The following is a 23808-nucleotide window of genomic DNA, read 5'->3' as shown; positions in this document are numbered from 1 at the left end:
CAAGGCTGTTCAGGAACAGGCAGAGGATCAGAGGAGAGAGGAGCCGGGGAGAGAAACCGCCTCGTGCGAACAAAGTCCATATCCTGGCGGAGCTCCTGACGCCTTTCGGAAAAACGCATGTCAATGCGGGTGGCAAGATGAATAAGTTCATGCAGGTTAGCAGGAATTTCTCGTGCGGCCAGCACATCTTTAATGTTGCTGGATAGGCCTTTTTTAAAGGTCGCGCAGAGGGCCTCATTATTCCAGGATAGTTCAGAAGCAAGAGTACGGAATTGTATGGCGTACTCGCCAACAGAAGAATTACCCTGGACCAGGTTCAGCAGGGCAGTCTCAGCAGAAGAGGCTCGGGCAGGTTCCTCAAAGACACTTCGGATCTCCGTGAAGAAGGAGTGTACAGAGGCAGTGACAGGGTCATTGCGGTCCCAGAGCGGTGTGGCCCATGACAGAGCTTTCCCAGACAGAAGGCTGACTACGAAAGCCACCTTAGACCTTTCAGTTGGAAACTGGTCCGACATCATCTTCAAGTGCAGGGAACATTGCGAAAGAAAGCCACGGCAAAACTTTGAGTCCCCATCAAATTTATCCGGCAAGGATAATCGTAAGCCGGAAGCGGCCACTCGCTGCGGAGGAGGTGCAGGAGCTGGCGGAGGAGATTGTTGCTGGAGCTGTGGTAATAGCTGCTGTAGCATCACGGTCAGTTGAGACAGCTGGTGACCTTGTTGCGCTATCTGTTGCGACTGCTGGGCGACTACCGTGGTGAGGTCGGCGACGACTGGCAGTGGGACTTCAGCGGGATCCATGGCCGGATCTACTGTCACGATTTGGCTGGCAGGAGGTGGATCCTCTGTGCCAGAGAGGGATTGGCGTGGACCGTGCTGGTGGACCGGTTCTAAGTTGCTACTGGTATTCACCAGAGCCCGCCGCAAAGCGGGATGGTTTTGCAGCGGCGGTAGCAACCAGGTCGTATCCACCAGCAACGGCTCAACCTCTCTGATACAAGGGAGTAGACAAGAGCAAAGTCGGACGTAGCAGAAGGTCAGGGCAGGCAGCAAGGATCGTAGTCAGGGGCAATGGCAGGAGGTCTGGAACACAGGCTAGGAACACACAAGGGAACGCTTTCACTGGCACAATGGCAACAAGATCCGGCGAGGGAGTGCAGGGGAAGTGAGGTATAAGTAGGGAGTGCACAGGTGAGAATGCTGATTAGGCCTGCTGCGCCAATCAGTGGCGCAGCGGCCCTTTAAATGGCAGAGACCCGGCGCGCGCGCGCCGGGACAACACAGACTGGGAACGGGTCAGGTACGGGAGCCGAGATGCGCATCGCGAGCGGGCGCGTCCCGCATCGCGAATCGCATCCCGGCTGGGAGTAATATCGCAGCGCACCCGGTCAGCAGGTCTGACCGGGGCGCTGTGAATGAGAGAACACTGCGAGCGCTCCGGGGAGGAGCTGGGACCCGGAGCGCTCGGCGTAACAGTTAAGCAGTCAGATTCTGATATAGAAAAATATTTAAGAACATTAAAACTTCCAAAGATTTCGGAGGAACAAAAACAGGAATTAAACAGGGAAATTAACATAGAGGAATTAAATAGGGCACTGAAATCATGTTCAGGAAATTCTGCACGCGGGAGTGACGGAATGCTATTTGAAATATATAGAGTTTTTGGAGCCACATTATTGCCATATCTTTTGGAAATATGTAATGAATCCTTAGTGTCGGGGAAGTTATCCCCATCAATGGCAGAAGCCTGTATTGTACTCATTCCAAAGAAGGGCAAGGATGAGAAAGAAATAGGCTCCTACCGCCCAATATCACTGCTTAATACTGATTATAAATTGTTTGCCAAAATTTGGGCACTCCGGTTGCAGAAAGTGATTAAAGATATAGTTAAAGAAGATCAGAGAGGTTTTATACAAGGAAGAAATATCTATAGCAACATCCAGAGAACCTTCCTGAACATGCAAATGGGTACAGACGGGCCCCTGTCCTGTCACTGGACGCCAATAAGGCGTTTGACAGGGTGGAGTGGGGCTATCTAGGAAAGGTGATTGAGGAGATGAATTTGGGGGAGTTATTAAAGAGAGCCATAAATGTAATATATCAAGCCCCTACAGCTAGAATAAAAATAAACGGAATAATGTCATCGAGCTTTACCCTTGAAAGAGGTACTAGGCAAGGATGCCCATTATCGCCTTCCCTTTTCGCCAGAGCAATAGAACCATTGGCACAGGCCATTAGAATTACTGACAAATTTGAAGGATTTGGGATTAGGGGCCCAGGGGAAAGAATTTTACTTTACGCGGATGACGTGTTACTTTTTGTTAAAGATCCCGCTGACAAAATAAAGATAATAAGAGAGATGATGGAAGAATATGGAAAATTTAAAATTAACTGGTCCAAGTCAGGTATCCTCCCGTTGGGTAGTCAAAGTAACGCGTTGTCAGATGATAACTCACCCTTTAGATCTAACGAAGTGATGGAATATTTAGGTATTAAAATTACAAGAAATATTATATCAAAGATTCAAAGTCAGATCATCATATGGAATAGACTCCCATTAGCCTCTGCGGATCGTGTGATTCTATTAAAAAGTGTTGTGTTCCCAATGTTACTTCATCCCCTCAGAGCAGCCCCAACCTGGATCCCAGAGAAATACTTTGAAGAAATAGAGAGATGCACAAATGGATTAATTTGGGGACGAAAACAGGTTAGGATTAAACAGCACAGGATTAACCCACCAGTTAAACTAGGGGGGATGGGTATACCCAATTTTGAGTTGTACTACCTTGCATCACAATTAAATATGCTTCGCTCAGAGGACGGGATGATCAATGCCTTCCTGAACGTAATGGGACGGGAAAACGCCTCTATATGGGAAATATTAGAAGGGAAAAGAGATTTAGAAAGCAAAATTGGGAACACTCTTTTCTTTACAATGATTAATAAGGTTTGGAAAGTGGCAAGGAGAATAACCGGGATAGTGGGTAGTCTGGGATTCTCAAAAATTTGGGGCAATATGTATTTCCCAGAGGTATATAAATTGAAAGAATATGTGAATTGGGAGGCAAATGGAATTTCCAAAGTAGAACAAATAGTAACCAATAAATGCCTCCGCCCCTGGAATGAATTATCCTCCAGATACAAATTTGAAGGAAATTCTAAATTCTGGATTATGACTCCTAAATTATACCTTATTCATGCCTCAAAGCCAGTAGCAACGATATGAAGATATAACACTTTTGTGTATACAGTTACAGAATAGTCGGACTGGACTTACGATTACTTGCAGTAATCAATATTCCAAGGCTGTGAAGTAACGGGCGCAAGGGTGATATCTGTGTACTTCATTATTTCTGGATTTATAATATCCTTTTCAATGTTTCTAAATTCTTGTTTATCGTTATTTTTCTTTATTACTTATTGTAGTTGCTGTAATTGTGTTTAAAACTTGGAAAACCCAATAAAAACACTTTGAATATAATACAAATTAGAAGGCATACATAGATTTTCCTATCAACAGGTTAAAGGGGCGGAAAAAAATAACCCTAGGTGGGCGATTGAAAACCACGCGTTGTTTGACATGTTGATGGATAACCGATGTCAAGATAAGGGAAGGATGAGTAAGATTTATATAATTATGATTAATCATAGAGTATCAAATAATACGACGATAATTAGCGGTAAATGGGAAATAGAAATAGGGAGAATGGAGGAAAAGAAGTGGTATGAAATCTTTAAGAATATTGATAACTCTACACTCAGTAAAAATCCTAAAATATCACTAGTGAAATTAATACATAAAATACAGTACACCCCTCTACGACTATTTAAAATGGGATTAACCCCTTAAGGACGCAGCCCTTTTTCACCTTAAGGACTGAGCCCTTTTTTGCAATTCTGACCACAGTCACGTTACGAATTAATAACGCGAAAACGCTTTTACCGAATATTCTGATTCTGAGATTGTTTTTTCGTGACATATTCTACTTTATTTTGGTGGTAAATTTTCGGCGTTAATTGCATCCTTTTTTGGTGAAAAATCCCCAAATTTCATGAAAATTTTGAAAATTTAGCATTTTTCTAACTTTGAAGCTCTCTGCTTGTAAGGAAAATGGATATTCCCAATAAATTTTATTTTTCTTCACAAACACAATATGTTTACCTTATGTTGGCATCATAAAATGGAGATACTTTTGCTTTTTGAAAAAATTAGAGGGCTTCAAAGTAGAGCAGCAACTTTCAAAAATGTCATGAAAATTGCTAAATCTGAAGGGACAGATGTTACAGAACTACAACTCCCAGCATGCCTGGGCAGTCAAGGTTGTAGTTTGGCAACATCTGGAGGGCTACTGTTTGGGCACCACTGTAACAGTGGTCTCCAAACTGTGACCCTCCAGATGTTGCAAAACTACAACTCCCAGCATGCCCAGACAGCCTTTGGCTGTCTGGGCATGCTGGGAGTTGCAGTTTGGCCCCCCTAGTGGTTGTCACAGTAAAGATCGATTTACTTTCACTTTCAATCCCCCCCCCCCACTGTCGATTCCCTACCTGAGCCAGGATCCAGCAGGCTCCAGCGAAGATCCCAGGTCCCCAGGCATCTTCTCCTGCAGGTACGGCCTCCATCTTCTTTCCAGAGCCCCTCGACATCCAGGGGCGGGCAGAACGGGGGGTTGCCATGGCAACCCCCTGTCCTGCTATGCCATTGGTCAGAACTCCGTTCTGAGTAATGGCAGGGGATAGGAGTAGATCGCAGCTTTGCGACCTCACTCCTATCCTTTAGACTGATCGGGGGTGTTGCTGACAACTCCGATCAGCCCTATTTTCCGGGTGATCGGGTCACCAGAGACCCGATCACCCGGAATTGGAGAAAATCGCATGTCTGAATTGATATGCAATTTTCTCCGATCGCCAACATGGGGGGTCTCAGGACCCCCCTGGGCAATGTGCCAGGGTGCCTGCTGAATGATTTCAGCAGGTATCCAGCTCCGGTCCCCAACCGGCTAGCGGTGGGGACCGGATTTCCCACGGGCGTATGGATACGCCCTCGGTCCCTAAGGACTCGGAATGCAGGGCGTATCCATATGCCCTGTGTCCTGAAGAGGTTAAAGGAGTGCTCCGGAGCTAACCTTTTATAGGGGAATTGTAGCATGAGGCAAAGTTATATAACATTCTAATATACTCACGTTGTCCATGTCGTCTTCTTCCCGGTCTTCTCCTCGCTTTTCTCTCCGTCCGGAAGCTGGGTCTTCTGATGACGCTAGACCTGTATTTCTTCTTGATCCGCTGCCATCTTCGCCCGGTGACTCATCGCTCCCATGAGTCACTGCGGGCTGCGCCGGCCTCCCAGCCCGGAGTCGGCTACTCCCCCAAAGTAAATTTATTCTGCGCATGCGCCGTACTATGCAAATAGCGTAGGGCTAATGCTAGGCTCCTATTGCTGCCTACGTTAGCCCTACGCTATTTGCGTAGTGCTGCGCCTGCGCTACATAGAATGTACTTCTATATACTGTACACCGCTCCAGCACCCCCTGCTCTCCCTATACCCTGTGCCTCCCTTTAGCCGTTGATCTCGCCCTCTCCCCCAGTATATGATCCGCCCCGCGCGGCCCGGAAGCCTCAGGTCTCGGGGGTGCGCCTGTGTGTTCTCCGGCATTACAGCTGCGCGGACTCGGGGTCCGGGAGGAGGAGGACGGCGGAGGAGCCACAAGTGGAGGCAGTGGTGACAGCAGGGCAGAGCGGCGCGCATCATCCCTCAGTCTCCGGGGTGAGTGACACTACAGACCGGGGGAGGGCGGCACTGGCAGCATGCTCGGCCACCGGCAAAACTTTCACTAGTTGTGTGTGAGGGGGAGAGAGAGGAGCCCCCTGCAGGGGAGAAGCGGCAGGTGTGCCAGGTGAGGAGGGGGCACAGCCTGGACCCTGGGGGGCACTACTCTCTGGGGTTGGGGTGCCCAGTGCAAGGAGCAGTGAGTTACTTTGCAGAACTGGGGGCAGCATGGGCACTGTTTGCAGGAATGCATTATATCTAGTGTGTGTTGTAATGGGGGAGCCCCTTTAACTTTAGGGAGTCTGTAGTGAAGCAGCTTTGTGGGGTCACCCCAAACTCTATAGCCCTGCTGTAACATGGATACATGTGTAAGACAGTGGTCTCCCTGGTTGGGAAACACTGCGCTAGTGGGCACATGGAAGGAGGGAAGGAGCTGTGGGCGTTACTTTATTATAATTTATTATAATTTCCTGGAGGGGGAGAGGAGGGGGAGAGAGCAGCAGCTAACAGGAAGCTGGCGCAGGGAGTCATGGGAAATGTAGTCTTTATGACATGGCTGCTTACTGCTACAATTACAAGAGAATGGCTGGGCCAAATTTGACAAATGAGGTATTGTTGGAAAGGTCTTTGAAAGAGCTATCAGATGAGGTAAACTTTTTTTTTAAGTACCAGCGCTCCGGAGTACTCCTTTAAGATCAGAATTGAAGTGCCCTAGATGTCAAAGGGAAGATGCAGAAATAGAACATATGTTATGGAAGTGTGGAAAGATTCAGGGGTTTTGGGGACAAGTTCTAGGGAAGTTGGAAAAAAATCTAGAAATGAACCTAAAACATAGCTTGACTACGATATTGCTGGGGCTAGAAATTGAGGGGAAGACAACACTAACTCATAAATTATTAGGATTGGATAGGATAATTATCCTCAGGAATTGGTTTTCTCCACGGATACCTCACATAAACGAATGGTTGTCCACAATAGATAAAGTTAGAAAATCTGAGGAAATATACTATATAGGTAAAAAGAAAAGGGTAGCAAACACAAAAGAATGGGAAAGATGGATATAAAATACGAATAGTATCATATGTAAGGGTACCAGGCTGATGATGGGAGAGGGAGGGAGGGGATAGGGTTAGAAGGGGGGGTGGAAGTTAGAAGATAGAAGGGATGGGGGGGTTGAAGGTAGTAGAGGGATAAGGGGGGGGGGAATGTATAAAAAAAACTAATACGATGTTTTTAAGGTAATTATGAATGTAATTGTTTAATTGCTTGATGTTTGTATTTGGCAAGAAAAAAATAATTAAAAATTAAAAGTGTCGGTTGTGCGACTAAAGTTTGGTCGCATAAATAGTCGCACAGATGTTGCGACTAAAATTTAGGCGCAATAACCTGAGAAAAAGAGTTGGTTGGACTTTAGTAAATGAGGGCCATTGTATTTACCTGGTTGAAAGGTAACAACACAGTTGTTAAAGTTGACTATTAGGTGAGAGAAAGATCAGCCCAGAAAGTTATCCTAATAAAAAATTTGTCTGGTGAAGGAATTGTTGGACGGGGTAGAGGATAGAGCTTCCCTGCCATGTCCTCTGCCACTAATGTTGCGTGACAGTACCAGCACCAGTACAGGTAGCAGCAACAGCAGCCAGGTGCCTGATGGTAGTAGCAGCCCCGTCAGCTGTCCAGAGTTCTCACTGTGTGTCAGAAGTTGTGTGGTGTCACAGGATAGTACGGCCCTTGTGGACTGGTTAAGTCATTCGAGCTCTTACCACCAAAAACACAAGGCAACAAGATACCATATCAATAAAACCAAAAACAAACAATCATAAAACAACAGCACCCAACCCACCACTATAGAAAAAACATATAATCACCAGGAGGAAAGAAAACTGCATGATAAGGTGGACATATGTCAACATCAGGGTTGTTAATGGGGCACAGATAAAAAAGATGAGTCTACGAAGAAATAGAAGAAAGCTGCTGTTACGTCGAGCGCTCCGGGTTCCCGCTCCTCCCCAGAGCGCTCACAGCGTTCTCCTGTTCGCAGCGCCCCGGTCAGACCTGCTGACCGGGAGCGCTGCGATAATGTCCCTAGCCGTGATGCGATCCGCGATGCGGGACGAGCCCGCTCGCGATTCGCATCCCGGCCCACTTACCAGACTCGTTCCCCGTCTGTGCTGTCCCGGCGCGCGCGGCCCCGCTCCCTAGGGCGCGTGCGCCGGCTCTTTAAGATTTAAAGGGCCAGTGCACCAATGATTGGTGCCTGGCCCAATCTGTCTAATTAGCCTGCACCTGCTCCCTGTCTATTTAACCTCACTTCCCCTTAACTTCCTTGCCGGATCTTGTTGCCATTGTGCCTTGAGAAAGCGTTCCTTGTGTATGCCAAGACAGTGTTCCTGACCTCTTGCCGTTGCCCCTGACTACGATCCTTGCTGCCTGCCCTGACCTTCTGCTACGTCCGACCTTGCTCTTGTCTACTCCCTTGTACCGCGCTTATCTTCAGCAGTCAGAGAGGTTGAGCCGTTGTCGGTGGATACGACCTGGTTGCTACCGCCGCTGCAAGACCATCCCGCTTTGCGGCGGGCTCTGGTAAATACCAGTAGCAACATAGAACCGGTCCGCCGGCACGGTCCACGCCAATCCCTCTCTGACACAGAGGATCCACCTCCAGCCGGCCGAATCCTGACAGCTGCAAATGTAAGATGTACATTCAAACATATCCGATTACGAGAGCGTCTGACCCCAACACACATTTTGCTTCTAATAAGCTTCATCAGGGAGCGTGGCTCATACTGGGTCCCAACCTACCTATTATACATCCACTCAACCAAGGTCTTCTCATGAGGAGGAAAAAGAGTCGGCTGTCCTCCTTGTCTACTATTCCTCATCTATGTCTTTGCTTCCCCCCTCCCCCCCCCCCTACTGTAACGCAGAAGGATAGCACTAGCTATGGGGAGGAGTTGTGTAAGGACAGTTAACCCTTGGAGTGTCCACCCGTTAATAGAAATTAAGAATGGCACTCGGTATGGCTCGGACGCCATTGTGCTACACTTGAAAGGTAACAATTGTTTTGCGCGAGATTTGCGCTTCTACAGACCCTCCCTTTCCCAGGCTAGCCCATCCACTATATACCTTCTTCCTGGATGACGGCCACAAGGGAGGGGATACCAAGACGTAAGTTAAAAATCAGGCAAACTAATACACATAATTAAACACATACAAGCAGTGCTTTAAAGGGGTACTCCGGCCCTAATACATCTTATCCCCTATCCAAAGGGCCCGCTGCTGGGGACCCCCACAATCTCTCTTGCAGCACCCACCTGTGTCAGCTGCACGAGGCGACAATCGCTCAGTGTCTGAAGCCTCGCGACCATGGGGCCGGAGTGTTGTGACGTCACGGCTCTGCCCCCTTGTGACCTTACGCCCCGACCCCTCAATTCAAGTCTATGGGAGGGGCGTGATGATACTCCGGCCCCGTGGTTGTGAGGCTTCAGACACGGAGCGATTGTCGCTTCGTGCGACTGAGACAGGTGGGTGCGGGACCCCCGCGATCAGACATCCTTTGGATAGGTGATAAGATGTCTTAGGGCAGAAGTACTCCACTGCCCCAGCACCGAAACATTTTCTTCCGAACGCTGGGTGTGGGTTGCGGGGGTCATGATGTCACGGCTACGCCCCTCATGACCTCACGCCTCGCCCCCTCAATGCAAGTTTATGGAAGGGGCTAACAATTGTTACCTGTCAAGTGTAACATACCTACGTCCGAGCCATGCCGACCGGATCGCTGTATGTATACCTGCACCTGTTATTGATATACGGTATGGCGTCATGGTGGATATACGGAGGGGAGCGAGGAGCCCAAAAAGTTCATGCAGAGAGTTGTGGGGACAATGAGGAGTTCAGAGCGGGTATATATATATACAATGAGGGAAGTTATGTCATAGTGTCATCTATAATAAAGGAAATGTATAATAAATGATATCTCTATAATTATATAATTGTCACCACTCGGGGGCGCTATTGGGTCATATATAAATAGTTCTATAGAGAGAGGATTGATGAAATGTATAATAAATGATGTCTCTATAATTATATAATTGTCACCACTCGGGGGCGCTATTGGTCATATATAAATAGTTCTATAGAGAGGATTGATGAAATGTATAATAAATGATGTCTCTATAATTATATAATTGTCACCACTCGGGGGCGCTATTGGGTCATATATAAATAGTTCTATAGAGAGGATTGATGAAATGTATAATAAATGATGTCTCTATAATGATATAATTGTCACCACTCGGGGGCGCTATTGGGTCATATATAAATAGTTCTATAGAGAGGATTGATGAAATGTATAATAAATGATGTCTCTATAATTATATAATTGTCACCACTCGGGGGCGCTATTGGGTCATATATAAATAGTTCTATAGAGAGAGGATTGATGAAATGTATAATAAATGATGTCTCTATAATTATATAATTGTCACCACTCGGGGGCGCTATTGGTCATATATATAAATAGTTCTATAGAGAGGATTGATGAAATGTATAATAAATGATGTCTGTATAATTATATAATTGTCACCACTCGGGGGCGCTATTGGTCATATATAAATAGTTCTATAGAGAGGATTGATGAAACGTTCGAGGGTCATTCGTGTCTTATGTAGGTTGTAGCCTGACTCCTCCCACCCATATGACTGATCACATGATCGTGACATCACCAAAGGTCCTTTAATCCCCACTACTGTGCAGCCTGGAGCCTGACTCCTCCCACCCATGTGACTGATCACATGACATCACTGAAGGTCCTTAAGACACCTGGAATCTTCTGTATTCAGAGAGGTCGGTGGTGAGAAGAGAGAATTATATAATTGTTATATTATATATATATTGTTTGTATTATATATATATATATCTATGGGGGGAGATTTATCAGAACCCGTCCAGAGGAAAAGTTGCTGAGTTGCCCATAGCAACCAATCAGATCGCTTCTTTCAGAGGCCTTAATAAAAATGAAAGCAGTGATCTGATTGGTTTCTATGGGCAACTCAGCAACTTTTCCTCTGGACATGTTCTGATAAATCTCCCCCATAGTGTATATATATAGTTTGTATTACATTATATAGCTTCATCCTCCTAGCACAATGCAGTCAGGTAGGTTACATTAGGTTTCTGCCATTATTCTTACCCTTTCGCATTCCTCCGATAACGGGCGCCGCCTTATATTGTTACCAAGAGCAGTGAACCCCATTGGTTTCTATGGCTGAACAGAATCGCCTTATGACTTTGGGACTTCTGGTCTAGGTGAGTGTTATACAGAGGACCCCTTTACTGTCACATCCCGGGGCCACGTGTCCAGTGAAGGCCAGAAGGTCCGGTGCGTCTCCTCCAGGACAGTGAGTATCACTTATAAATATCACAGATCACAGATATCTTTCTATGGTTTGATGACTTGTCTATATTCTTCTATAATGCTGCACTGAGAGATCAGATTACACCTCCCTATAACCACAATGGAGCCGACCATTCATGTCCGCCATATTGGTGATGACACATGGAAGGATTCTCCGGCTTTATAGTCACTAATATCTTACACAGAGTAATAGAGAAGGAACCAGACAGACATGTAACCAAACGTTTTCTCTGAAGGCCATGGTCCTCTTCACCAATGACCCAACAAGGATGGAGAAGGCCAGAAAGCACATGGCTGCCAGGATATTACACCTCACCCTAGAGATAATCCACCTGATAACCGGAGAGGTGAGAGGTCACATGACGTCTTATCCCTAGAAATAATCCCGGAAATGACTGGAAAGGGGGCGGATTCTTAGAATGTCTGTAGTGATCAGTGTCTCACCATACACAGGATTACACAGTAGTGAAGAAGTGGTCTGGTGAGTGTGTGACCCCCCGTGTGTCAGGAGGATCGGGCACCACCCAGAGCCCCACCCCCGAGGATCCTCCACCTCATTCACTGATACATGAGCAGAAGATCCTAGAACTGACAACCAGGATCACTGAGCTGCTGACTGGAGAGGTGACACTGCTGGGAATGCTGGGACATTATACAATAAGGGAGGGCTCTGCTGATGACTGTATCATTGTGTGTGTCAGGTTCCTATAAGGTGTCAGGACGTCACTGTCTATTTCTCCATGGAGGAGTGGGAGTATATAGAAGGACACAAGGATCTGTACCAGGACATAGTCATGATGGGGGATCACCGGCTCCCAACATCACCACTGGGTAAGAGGAGACCTTCCTGATTGTAGAGGAGACCAGGGGTGAGGGTCCCCTAGACCCCCCCCATCATGTGATCATCACATATACAATGTATTCAGTCACTCTGTATATTTCCTATAGATTGGTCCAGTCAGAGGAATCCACCAGAGAGATGTCCCCGTCCTCTATATCCCCAGGATTGTCCAGAGGAGACGCAGAATGTCCCCCCGGATCACCAGGTAGATGAGATTTCTGTAAATCCTCTATAGATTGATGTCATGAAGCTTCTACTAACCCCCCCCCCCCCCCCCTCCAGACGCTCTATGTAGTGGAGCCGATCGTTCATCTCGGCCATATTGGTGATGACACATGGAAGGATTCTCAGGCTTTTTATTCACTAATATCTTACACATAATAATAGAGAAGGAACCAGACATACAGTGTGTGTGTGTGTGTGTGTGTGTGTGTATATATATGTGTGTGTGTGTGTGTGTGTGTGTGTATATATATATACACACATGTACATGGAGTGGACTCATTTATGGGAGATACTGTGTGTATATATATATATATATTTGTGATCGTGGCCAAGAACTAGCCACCACCCGATAAACCCCAACCTAACAAGTGACAGGAGTTGTGCCCAAACCGCCGCTGAGGATATGAGGGTAGACCTAAAGAAGGCACAAACCATACACTTAAGAATTAAGATAATTTATTCAAAGAATAACAACATTACAATGCCAGACAAGGGTTCGGCACATAACTAGTAAACCAGGCCGAACTCCAACAACCCATTATTTTAATGATGTAAGCCGGGAAGTTGTGTTTAGTCGCTCATGACACTTCTCCAATTCTTAAAGAATTTCCGGAAAAAAGCCCCTGGTTCGAAACCTAGACTCCTTTTACTAAAGTACGGCTGTGGTTGGAAAGGCTTAAAAGGCAAAAGGTATCAGCGGGGATTCTAGGGGTGAGTCCAATAAATAAAGGCGAACTCTCCTAGCACTCGGACCGGGCACCATTGGCGGCCTGTCGCTGCTAATAGATTCTTGGAGGAAGTGAAGAAGAGCGACACAAACCCAGACTGAACACCACACAGTTTTTTCACCAGAAAAGGTGACTTAGCTTAATTCTGTGAATTTCCCCTAAAAAAAAAAATTAAAATGCTATATACATAGCTGCTATCAAAACTAGGATAGGTTAGAAGATGTCTGATCCCGGGGGTCAGCTGCGGCACCCCAGAAATCCGGTGCACAGAGAGAACTTCGCTCCATTCCGGATGATTGACAATACGGGGCAGAGGCTCATAACATCACGGTCACGCCTCGCCTGTGACATCGCGGCCACGCCCCCTCAATGCAAGTCTATTGGAGGGGGCGTGACGGACGTCACGCCCCCTCCCATAGACTTGCATTGAGGGGGCGTGTCCGTGACACCATGAGCAAGGCACGCCCGTGACATCACAAGCCTCTGGCGCTGCACCCGACGTTCTAAACGAATGCCGGTTGCAGCAGGGAGATCGCTGGGTTCCCCAGCGGCTGGACCCCCGCGATCAGACATCTTATCCCCTATCCTTTTGATACCCCTTTAAAGGTTTGTTATGTATCCAGACTACCCCCAAAAAGCATCACCAGTGACCGGAACCCTAGATGGACCGAGATGGGTCTTCTAACACTAAATAACACTCGATGCCCACTAGGTACAACCTAATGGTGGTATGAGCAATAAAGCTTAATAGGTCAGGAATAATGTCTCCATCTACCCGCAAGAGTCGAAACTGCACAAACAACTTCCACGCCGTAAAATACGTCTTCATCGTGTTCTGGACAATGATTTATTTATTACGTTTTTGGCTATAGACAAATTAATCACTTTATTACCAGAAAACTGAACGGTGGCCCAGGGGTTGTGACTATGTCTGCGCCTAGAATGACCTGAAAGGAAAGATCAAAATATAAATGGGATAAAGCATCGGCGGCCACATTGTTTACACCATCAATACAGGAGTAATGCCTCAGCGACAACCAGGCTAGCCTTCTAACAAACCTCATTATTCCCCTTGAATAGTCAACCTGGACCCTTGTTGACTATGTCCACTGTGGCAGCATTATCTTTAACTAATAGAACTATTCTCCTAGACCACCGACCAACCCATGCTTATGCCGCTGCCACCAAAGGAAAAAACTCAAATAAAGCGGCTGTACTAGAGAAACCTTGTGGACCACCAACTACCTTTGGCCATGATCCCGCCAACCAGTGACTATTGAAAATTGCACCGGACCCCAAGAGAGGGAGCGTCTGAAAAAGTTCCTGATGACCTCATCAGAATATGAAATAACAAATGAAATTATGTTCCAGTTCTAAAGAAAACCGTCCCGAATAAATAAATCGTCCAGGGAATCCCTGTCCAAATGCAGGGGCTATCCTGTTATGGGGCTGTGAGACCTAACGCTAGCAATCTGGATGCAAACGCTCTACAAACAGCAAAATTAAGCATGCCCAGAAGAGACTGCAAGGAAAGGGACCTTTCACCTTCTTCTCCAAAATTGGAACTCTTAACCCTTTGGGGATGGAAGGGTTTTTCCGTTTTTGCACTTTCGTTTTTTCCTCCTTACCTTTTAAAAATCATAACCCTTTACATTTTCCACCTAAAAATCCATATAATGGCTTATTTTTTGCACCTCCAATTCTTCTTTGTAATGACATCAGTCATTTTACCCCAAAATCTACGACGAAACGGGAAAAAAAATCATTGTGCGACAAAATTGAAGAAAAACGCCATTTTGTAACTTTTGGGGGCTTCCGTTTCTACGCAGTTCCTTTTTTGGTAAAAGTGACACCTTATTATTCTGTAGGTTCATACGATTAAAATGATACCCTACTTATATCGGTTTGATTTTGTCTTCTGGAAAAAATCATAACTACATGCAGGAAAATGTATATGTTTAAAATTGTCATCTTCTGACCCCTATAACTTTTTTATTTTTCTGCGTATGGGGCGGTATGAGGGCTCATTTTTTGCGCTGTGATCTGAAGTTTTTAGCGGTACTATTTTTTAGTGATCAGACTTTTTGATCGCTTTTTATTCATCTTTTCATGGTGTAAAAAGTGAGCATAAATACGCCATTTTGTACTTTGGAATTTTTTTGCGCGTACGCCATTGACCATGCGGTTTAATTAACTATATAGTTTTATAATTCAGACATTTCCGCACGCGGCGATATCACATATGTTTAGATTTATTTACACAGTTTGGGAAACGGGGGGTGATTCTAACTTTTATTAGGGGAGGTGTTAAATGATCTTTATTCACTTTTATTTTTCACTTTTTATTTGCAGTGTTATAGCTCCCATAGGAGACTATGACACTGAACACACTGATCATTGTTATCCCATAGGGACCTATAACACTGCACACACTGATCTCCTATACTGATCATTGTTATCCCATAGGAGACTATAACACTGCACACACTGATCATTGTTATCCCATAGGGACCTATAACACTGCACACACTGATCTCTTACACTGATCATTGTTATCCCATAGGAGACTATAACACTGCACACACTTATCTCTTACACTGATCATTGTTATCCCATGGGGGACTATAACACTGCACACACTGATCTTTTACATTGATCATTGTTATCCCATAGGAGACTATAACACTGCACACACTGATCTTACACTGATCATTGTTATCCCATAGGAGACCATAACACTGCACACACTAATCATTTACATTTATCATTGTTATCCCATAGGGGACTATAACACTGCACACACTGATCTTTTACATTGATCAATGGTTTCTCATAGGAAACCATTGATCAATGATTCTGCCGCTTGACTGCTCATGCCTGGATCTCAGGCACTGAGCAGTCATTCGGCGATCAGACAGCGAGGAGGAAGGTAGGGACCCTCCTTTTGTCCTACAGCTGTTCGGGATGCTGTGATTTCGCCAACGCGAACCCGAACAGCCCCCTGAGCTAACCGGCATTAGTTTACTTTCACTTTAGACGTGGCGTTCAACTTTGAACACCGCGCCTAAAGGGCTAATAGCGCGCGGCACCATGATCAGTGCTGCGCGCTATTAGCCACGGGTCCCAGCCGTTGTGGCCCTGCGTTATAGAAAGGGAGTGGGCAGAGGGCATACAGGTACGCCCTCCGTCCCCAACAGGTTAAAGGGCTACTCCGGCGGAAAACTATTGTTTTTTTTTTTTTCAAATCAACTGGTGCCAGAAAATTATACAGATTTGTAAATGACTTCTATTAAGTTTTTTTTTTATAATTGTTTATTTTCACAATTTTTTAAATTTCCATAACAAAGGGAAACAGTTATACAAAAATCATATCAACAGGAAAATAACAGTAAAAAATAAGGACAATAAATAAAAAAGGAGAAGGAAGAGTATTGAGGGGAAAGAATAAGAGGTATTGAGTAGTAGACTACAGGGGGGCCTCATCATCACGTGTCCAACCGTCAAATCTGAGTAAAAAGGAGGTCTCAGGTTTATAAATAAGTCAAGCGGCATGGAAAAGATTATTCTGAATTAAGAACAGTAATGGAAAGCAAAAATAAGGAGGCAATTATAAATTACATAAATTGAGTGATATCATCACCATTGAAAGTAGTTGCTTTTGACGGTTTTGGGGATTATAAAGCAAACCATCAGGTGAGATCAAAGTGAGACCTTGGAAAACAGTCGAGAATGTTCGACATGCAAAGTCAGAAAATATGATAAATAGAGAGGATCACAAGACAGATGAGGAATGGTTAGAGGGAGATACAAACAATAGAGGCGAGTAAAGAGAAGGAAAGAGAAAAGAATAGGCCCGCGCAGGCCCGAGCCCCAGCTCCCATATCTCACAGTATTGTTTCCGATTCCAAGAATTTATCCCAAGACTCCCAAATTTCATAAAACTTTGGTAAGAGATTATCTGTCGCCGCTGAGAGATATTCCATTGTTCTGATTAACGATATTTTGTTCTTCAGATGTTGTAAGGTAGGTATATCCGTAGAATTCCAACGTTGAGCAATTAAGCCCTTGGCTGCAATTAAAATATAATAAAATAGTCTAGTTTCATTTCCCTGCATGCCCTTGGAAGGGAGGTTGAGGAGGTATGTTAAAGGGTGGAACAGAATTAATCTATTAATAACTGACCGTACTAAAGATTGTACTTCTAGCCAAAAGTGATGGACATTCCCAAAAGATATGAGGCAATGTACCTAAACTAGCTTGGCATCTCCAGCAGCTGGAGGACACATCTGGATAGAATCGTTTAAGAACCACAGGGGTATGATACCAGTGGAACAGAAGTTTATATTGTGTTTCTTTATGAGCAATGCATGAAGAGGCTTTCGCCGTTTGTGTCCAAATCGTCCTCCAGGTGACAGGAGAAATAGGGGTTCCCAAGTAAGCCTCCCATTTTGCCATATAGGAATGTTGCATAGTAGTCGTATCTGTAGGCGTATTTAAGATGGTATAAATTTCCGATATGAGGCCCCGTGTCGATGTACCCCTTTTGCACAAAAGCTCAAATGGAGTAGGACGGGGGAAAGGGCTGTCCAGTCTAGGGACTGTTAACTTAGTTAGTGCATTGTGGTAGAAGTCATCTAAACCCTTTCAATACTCAGCTGCTGTATACTACAGAGGAAGTTGTGTAGTTCTTTCCAGTCTGACCACAGTGCTCTCTGCCGACACCTCTGTCCATGTCAGGAACTGTCCAGAGCAGGAGAGGTTTGCTATAGGGATTTACTCTGGACAGTTCTGGATATGGACAGAGGTGTCCGCAGAGAGCACTGTGGTCAGACTGGAAAGAACTACACAACTTCATCTGGAGCATACAGCAGCTGATAAGCACAGGAAGGGTTATGATATTTTAATAGAAGTAATTTACAAGTCTGTTTAACTTTCTGGAGACAGTTGATATGAAAAAAAAAAATTTCCACCGGAGTACCCTTTTAATTTGTTAAACATCCATATATGAGCCCCAACTTCCATGGGACCATTCCGGGGGTTATAAAAGGAGAAAGTCATCCAGGTAATGTATAACATGCTGACAACCTGTTAGCTGAACCAAAATCTAGTGAGGCACCTGAGCAAACTGGTCAAATAACCAGGGACTGCTTTATGATCCGAAGGTCAACCTGACGGCAAAATAATACAGATCCCTCCATTTTACTCCATACAATTTCCATAAATAGGATCTACAGTCAGAATCTACAGAAGATTTTTAAATTCGTGAGTAACCTGACCAATGGCCACTAAGCTCGTGTGGAAACCCTTAGTGACCTGTGATCAGCCACCTGACCCCATTTCATGTTGAGATACCCCTACAACCTCCTAGCTAAAGTCTCCGTGGCCTCTATGCCTAGTGATTCAGGCCCTTTCTGGGAAGAAGCTGTCTTAGGCTGTGCCCTAAAACACATGGAACGTATGTGCAGGAGCCTACACTGGCTAGTTACACATGGACCAGTTGTAATTATTGCAAATCTATGATCTGCCCAAATACTTAACTGGCCTGCCCAACTTATCAACAGTGCTGCCCCACTTCTGGAAAGAACTCTGCCTGCCCATTGTACTTGGCCGCTGCTAGAGGTAGAAGGCATATTAACATAGCTACACCAAGGAACATGTTGGAGCTCCCAGGCCCCCAAAATGTCTACAAAAAAGTTCTGTATCAATGACCGCCCAGTTTGTGGGCCACCATACTTAAAGGAGTACTCCGCTGATCAGCGTTTGGAACAAACTGTTCCGAATGCTGGAGCCGGCAACTCGTGAAGTCATAGCCCCGCCCCTCATGATTTCACGCCCCGCCCCCTCAATGCAAGTCTATGGGAGGAGGCGTGACAACGTCACGCATCCTCCCATAGACTTGCATTAAGGGGGTGGGGTGTGATGTATTGAGGGGGTGGGGCTATTATGTCACAAGCTCCTGGCACTGGCTCCAGCGTTCGGAACAGTTTGTTCCAAATGTTGAGCAGCAGAGTACCCCTTTAAAGGCCAGTTCCGCGAATTCGTAAAGATAGGTGTCAAGCTCTTCCCTCCTTTCTGGCCTGAAGGAGCAGCACAAATTCTGGAATGTTCAAATCTGGCATCCTTACTCCTCAGTACCAATACTTCATCGTATGCAATGGTTTGTCATGTCCTGAGATGCGAAAAGCAGTGAAGCCAGATTCATATCCTTGCCATCCAGTATATCTTTGTAAATATTATGAGGGATAAAATGAGCCGGCAGTACATTATGTACTACAGCTGTCGTACCTGAGACCACCACCTGAGGTGTGGAGGCAGCTGGTTCCGCCACGGTAGACACACTCTGCCCTTCTAGTTTCGATCAAATCCAACCTGGACTGGAACTCTGTCATTGAGGAAGCCATATTATTAATCATGGCGTACAGGTGTCAATGACATCTGGATTGTCTACATAGTGACTGATTCTTAACTGGTCCCTGGAACCTCAGACATCAGTAACCGATACAGCTCCACCTTTTTGCTGTTGTTGGGAATGGGACCCATCTTCTGCGGAGCGTGCTGGAATGTTCGGGATGATCCAATTGCAGTAGGATGCCAAACTACCGTGTTCTGAAGTCTGCAGGGAGGGGGGGGGGGGATTCCGCCACTGAGAGAGATGGTTCAATAACTGAGGCATGAGACATGGCTACCTGCAAGAACCCCTTAACAGGGAGCTGATAAAAGCAAAATTAGTATGTATATACCGCTCTAAACCCACGGAAAACCGACACTCGTGATGTTACCTGTATGGGACCCTAACCGGGAAGCCTAACAGAAGTAATCCTGGATACATACACCAGATGTCAGTCGCCAGTGACCAGCACCCAGAAACCAACCTGGAACTACACAAAATAAGTGCCAAGGCATAGTGGCTCTCATAAAACCACTATGCCTGCAACAAATGGTGCCCTTAATTATCTATGTAATGCCAGGACCTTAGGTAACCATTTTGCCTGTAGTTGCAAAGCCATTGTACCCGTAGACTTGACAGGACTTTCCGTAACCCCTCTGCTTGTATACGTGACAGGTCTTTGCGCAGCCAGTGTGCCTGTAGACGTGACATGACTTCCGTTACCATTGTGCCTGTAGCCATGACAGGTCTTTGAGCAAGCAGTGTGCCTGTAGAGGTACCAGGACCCACAGTAACCAACGTGCCTGAACCGAGAACGAAATTAAGCAGCCCGTGTACCTTATTAAGTAGCCGTGACAGGCCTCATGTAAACATCAAGCCTGAACTACATAACGTAACATTTGCAAATAACCTTCCTGGTAAAACCAGCCCTGGTCATACTTACCTATAACACAGGCAAAACCCCAATGCCTGGTAATCACCATAACTACTACCCCAGAGTGCCAGCTTCAACTCTGTCCTAAAGAAAACCACGGCACTAAAAACTGTCCGAACACCACTCTAGGAACCCCAAACTGTGACGCTGCTTTGTGCTACCATTGTAAGTAACCTACCCTCCAAATCATCTGGTACAAACTGCAAAATAGGAAGCTTCCCAAAACATGTATCCTACAGAGATACATACATCTGACCAAAAATGTCTTTCAACACTTTCGTTTAATAATAGAAAATAGCCACAACCTAGGAAAGAAAAAACTAAAATAAAGTACCTAACCAGGCACCCACTTGTAACGTGAATAAGAAGAAACCATACCAGATGGAATTGTTAGTCCTCCTGCAAGACAAATAGGAACCTAACTGTGTCCTAACCCAACATTCCCGTCCCGTGTGACCCTCAGGAGGCTTAACAGAGAAAATACCTACCTGACAGAACTAATATTGCCTAAACAATCTTGGATGAAGACACAACCTGTGAATGTAACAGACACATAGACCACCCAAGAGGTTAGACGGCTTCAACATATGGCCAGCCAACATGGTTGCAAGAAAATTTCCGTCCCCAAGAGCTTCCAACCATACCCTCTCAGTAACCCAGAAACCTGCACCCATCCCGCAACATCCCATAAGCCCCCTTCATTGTAACATGATTTGGCCTTGCAAATGTATTAGTATCCAACAATCCATGCAACCTCCCACGATACCCCTGCCAGCCAGACATAGTATCCCACATACACAGCAGCCTCGCACTAACTACCTCTGCCGCCAAAGACAACATCAGCTGGCACTGCTGAACAGACTGGTGCTTACAGATGCCATCTACCTTCTCACGGGTGAAATAACGACCCCAATCGGAGGGCTGCTATCCACCGAAGAGCCCCCCTTCCTGCACGTACCGCAGACAGGGCCTTACAGTTACCTGGCTGACTCCACATCACAAGCCTACCGCTGCACCTCTGTCACTGCAAACTCCCGCCATACTCCACACACTGAAAGCTTCAAGACACCGTATGTGCTCCCCAATTAGCCTGCCCTGTATTAAGCAGGATATGTGGAGTGAACTCACTTATGGGAAATACTGTACATGTAACCAAATGTTTTATCTGATAGGCCATGGTCCTCTTCACCAATGACCCAACAAGGATGGAGAAGGCCAGAAAGCACATGGCTGCCAGGATATTACACCTCACCCTAGAGATAATCCACCTGATAACCGGAGAGGTGAGAGGTCACATGACGTCTTATCCCTAGAAATAATCCCGGAAATGACTGGAAAGGGGGCGGATTCTTAGAATGTCTGTAGTGATCAGTGTCTCACCATACACAGGATTACACAGTAGTGAAGAAGTGGTCTGGTGAGTGTGTGACCCCCCGTGTGTCAGGAGGATCGGGCACCACCCAGAGCCCCACCCCCGAGGATCCTCCACCTCATTCACTGATACATGAGCAGAAGATCCTAGAACTGACCACCAGGATGACTGAGCTGCTGACTGGAGAGGTGACACTGCTGGGAATGCTGGGACATTGTACAATAAGGGAGGGCTCTGCTGATGACTGTATCATTGTGTGTGTCAGGTTCCTATAAGGTGTCAGGACGTCACTGTCTATTTCTCCATGGAGGAGTGGGAGTATGTAGAAGGACACAAGGATCTGTACCAGGACATAGTCATGATGGGGGATCACCGGCCCCCAACATCACAAGGTAAGAAGAGACTTATTGTCTATTACTGTGGGTACAGGGGGCACTGGGGTCATGGTGAGGTCTGTATACTCCATGTACAGGATATATACACCTGGGCTCTATACATCACAAGGTAAGAAGACTTATTGTCCATTACTGTGGGTACAGGGGGCACTGGGGTCATGGTGAGGTCTGTATACTGTATAAATAAAAATATGGCACTCTCTGTATAAGTTAGTGGTGCTCGAATAGGATCCCAATCCTTCATCAAACGTAGAAATAAATTTGGCACCCGTATTTGTATTTTAGAGATTTTATTCCGCAATATTGCAATCTAACAGAATATATATGACGTTTCGATCCAAACACTGGATCTTCATCAAATATCTATAGATTGCTGCGGAGGCAGGTGCGGTATGGCCTATAGCCAGGAGAAATAGGAAGCCAGTGTTGTGATCAGGTGATCGCGTGTTCTCACACCATGCGATCACCTGATCGCAACACCGGCTTCCTATTTCTTTCAACTCTGTCTCCCACACTAGTCCCATACCACCTGCGGCCACTATGGCTCATGTTGTTATTCTGAAGCCCGGAAAAGACCTGAGTTCCTGCTTCAGCTATAGGCCCATCTCCCTGCTGAATGTAGACCTAAGAGTTTACTCCACACTGTTAGCCAATCGACTCAACACGATCCTTCCCACTTTAATACCCCTTAATCAGGTGGGGTTTGTGACAGGGAGGGAAGCCAGGGATAATACAATCAAAACTCTAGATCTCATGCAATATGCACAATCTTGTAAGGTGCCCATGATGATCCTTTCCCTTGAAGCCTTTGATCGGATATCTTGGTCCTCCCTGGCACAAACCCTGCATCACATAGGGTTGGGCCCTACTATTACTGCTAAAATCTTGGCCCTGTACTCCTCCCCTCAGGCCTGCCTAAAGATCAATGGATCCCTTTCTACCCCGTTCTCTATCAGTAACGTCACTAGGCAGAGCTGCCCTCTGTCTCCCCTCCTGTATGTCTCTTCAAATTTCTCCCTTTTAATTGCGCATTGCCGCTTGGATTTGGCCTCCTGGGATCGCAGGGAATTCTCCTGGTTTGGCCAGATTAATATCCTGAAGATGAACCTGATTCCCCGACTGTTATACTTACTCCAAAACCTTCCCGTTCATATTCCGTCATCGTATTGGCGCTCGGTACAGAGGTGCTGTGGTCTGTTTGTCTGGTCCTCTTCCCGTCCTAGGCTGAATCGCCTTACTATGACTTGCCCTAAATTGTCAGGTGGTGTGGGTCTCCCTGATGGTCGGTTGTACCATCTGGCCTGTGTCCATGCCCGAGTTCTAGATTGGTTCCACAACTCTGATACTAAACTCTGGGTGCATCTGGCACAGGATCTCAGCCCTAGAGTCCTTTCTGGCCTCCCTTGGATCTGGACTCTGGCCGCGCAAGACGGCTTCCCCTCTTAATACTCAACAAGACACACTCTGGCCTCTCTGTGTTCGGTGGGGGTGGCTGCCTGTCTTGTTGACAGCACTGGCCCTTTCCTTCCCATAACAGACCATCCTCAGTTTTTACCGGGGGCCTCCACTGAGGGAGGTTTCTTTGGAGCCTCTCTTTCCTGCCTGCTCTGCTTTGTCCATGTCCTATCTGGTGGTCTTAAGTCACTTGACGCCCTTTTGCTGGACCGCCCGACTACTAGGCATGCTCCTATTGCATACCTCCACTTATGGCACTTTTACTCCACTCTACCGAGTGGCCTCCATTTA

At 46.0% G+C, this 23808-nt stretch overlaps 1 protein-coding gene across 2 annotated transcripts in view; it reads left to right on the top strand.

Annotated features, from left to right (window-relative positions):
- The window catches only part of LOC130358153 (zinc finger protein 436-like), a 334942-nt gene that overhangs the window by 35550 nt on the left and 275584 nt on the right, over positions 1-23808 (top strand). The window contains exons 1-9 of one of the 2 annotated variants that reach the window (XM_056560992.1): positions 10527-10608; positions 11071-11162; positions 11416-11526; positions 11633-11803; positions 11881-12010; positions 12128-12225; positions 21468-21578; positions 21685-21855; positions 21933-22059. In XM_056560992.1, the coding sequence (XP_056416967.1) occupies positions 10557-10608; positions 11071-11162; positions 11416-11526; positions 11633-11803; positions 11881-12010; positions 12128-12225; positions 21468-21578; positions 21685-21855; positions 21933-22059 (1063 nt within the window). In that variant the 5' untranslated portion in view covers positions 10527-10556. Of the gene's footprint in view, positions 1-10526; positions 10609-11070; positions 11163-11415; positions 11527-11632; positions 11804-11880; positions 12011-12127; positions 12226-21467; positions 21579-21684; positions 21856-21932; positions 22060-23808 lie in introns of those variants that run through there. The other variant, XM_056560991.1, reaches the window with a different exon arrangement.

Source organism: Hyla sarda, chromosome 2, assembly GCF_029499605.1.
Source record: "Hyla sarda isolate aHylSar1 chromosome 2, aHylSar1.hap1, whole genome shotgun sequence".
NCBI lineage: Eukaryota > Metazoa > Chordata > Amphibia > Anura > Hylidae > Hyla > Hyla sarda.
Note: the sequence above shows the minus strand (reverse complement) of the source record. Positions and strands in the feature narration are given on the sequence as shown.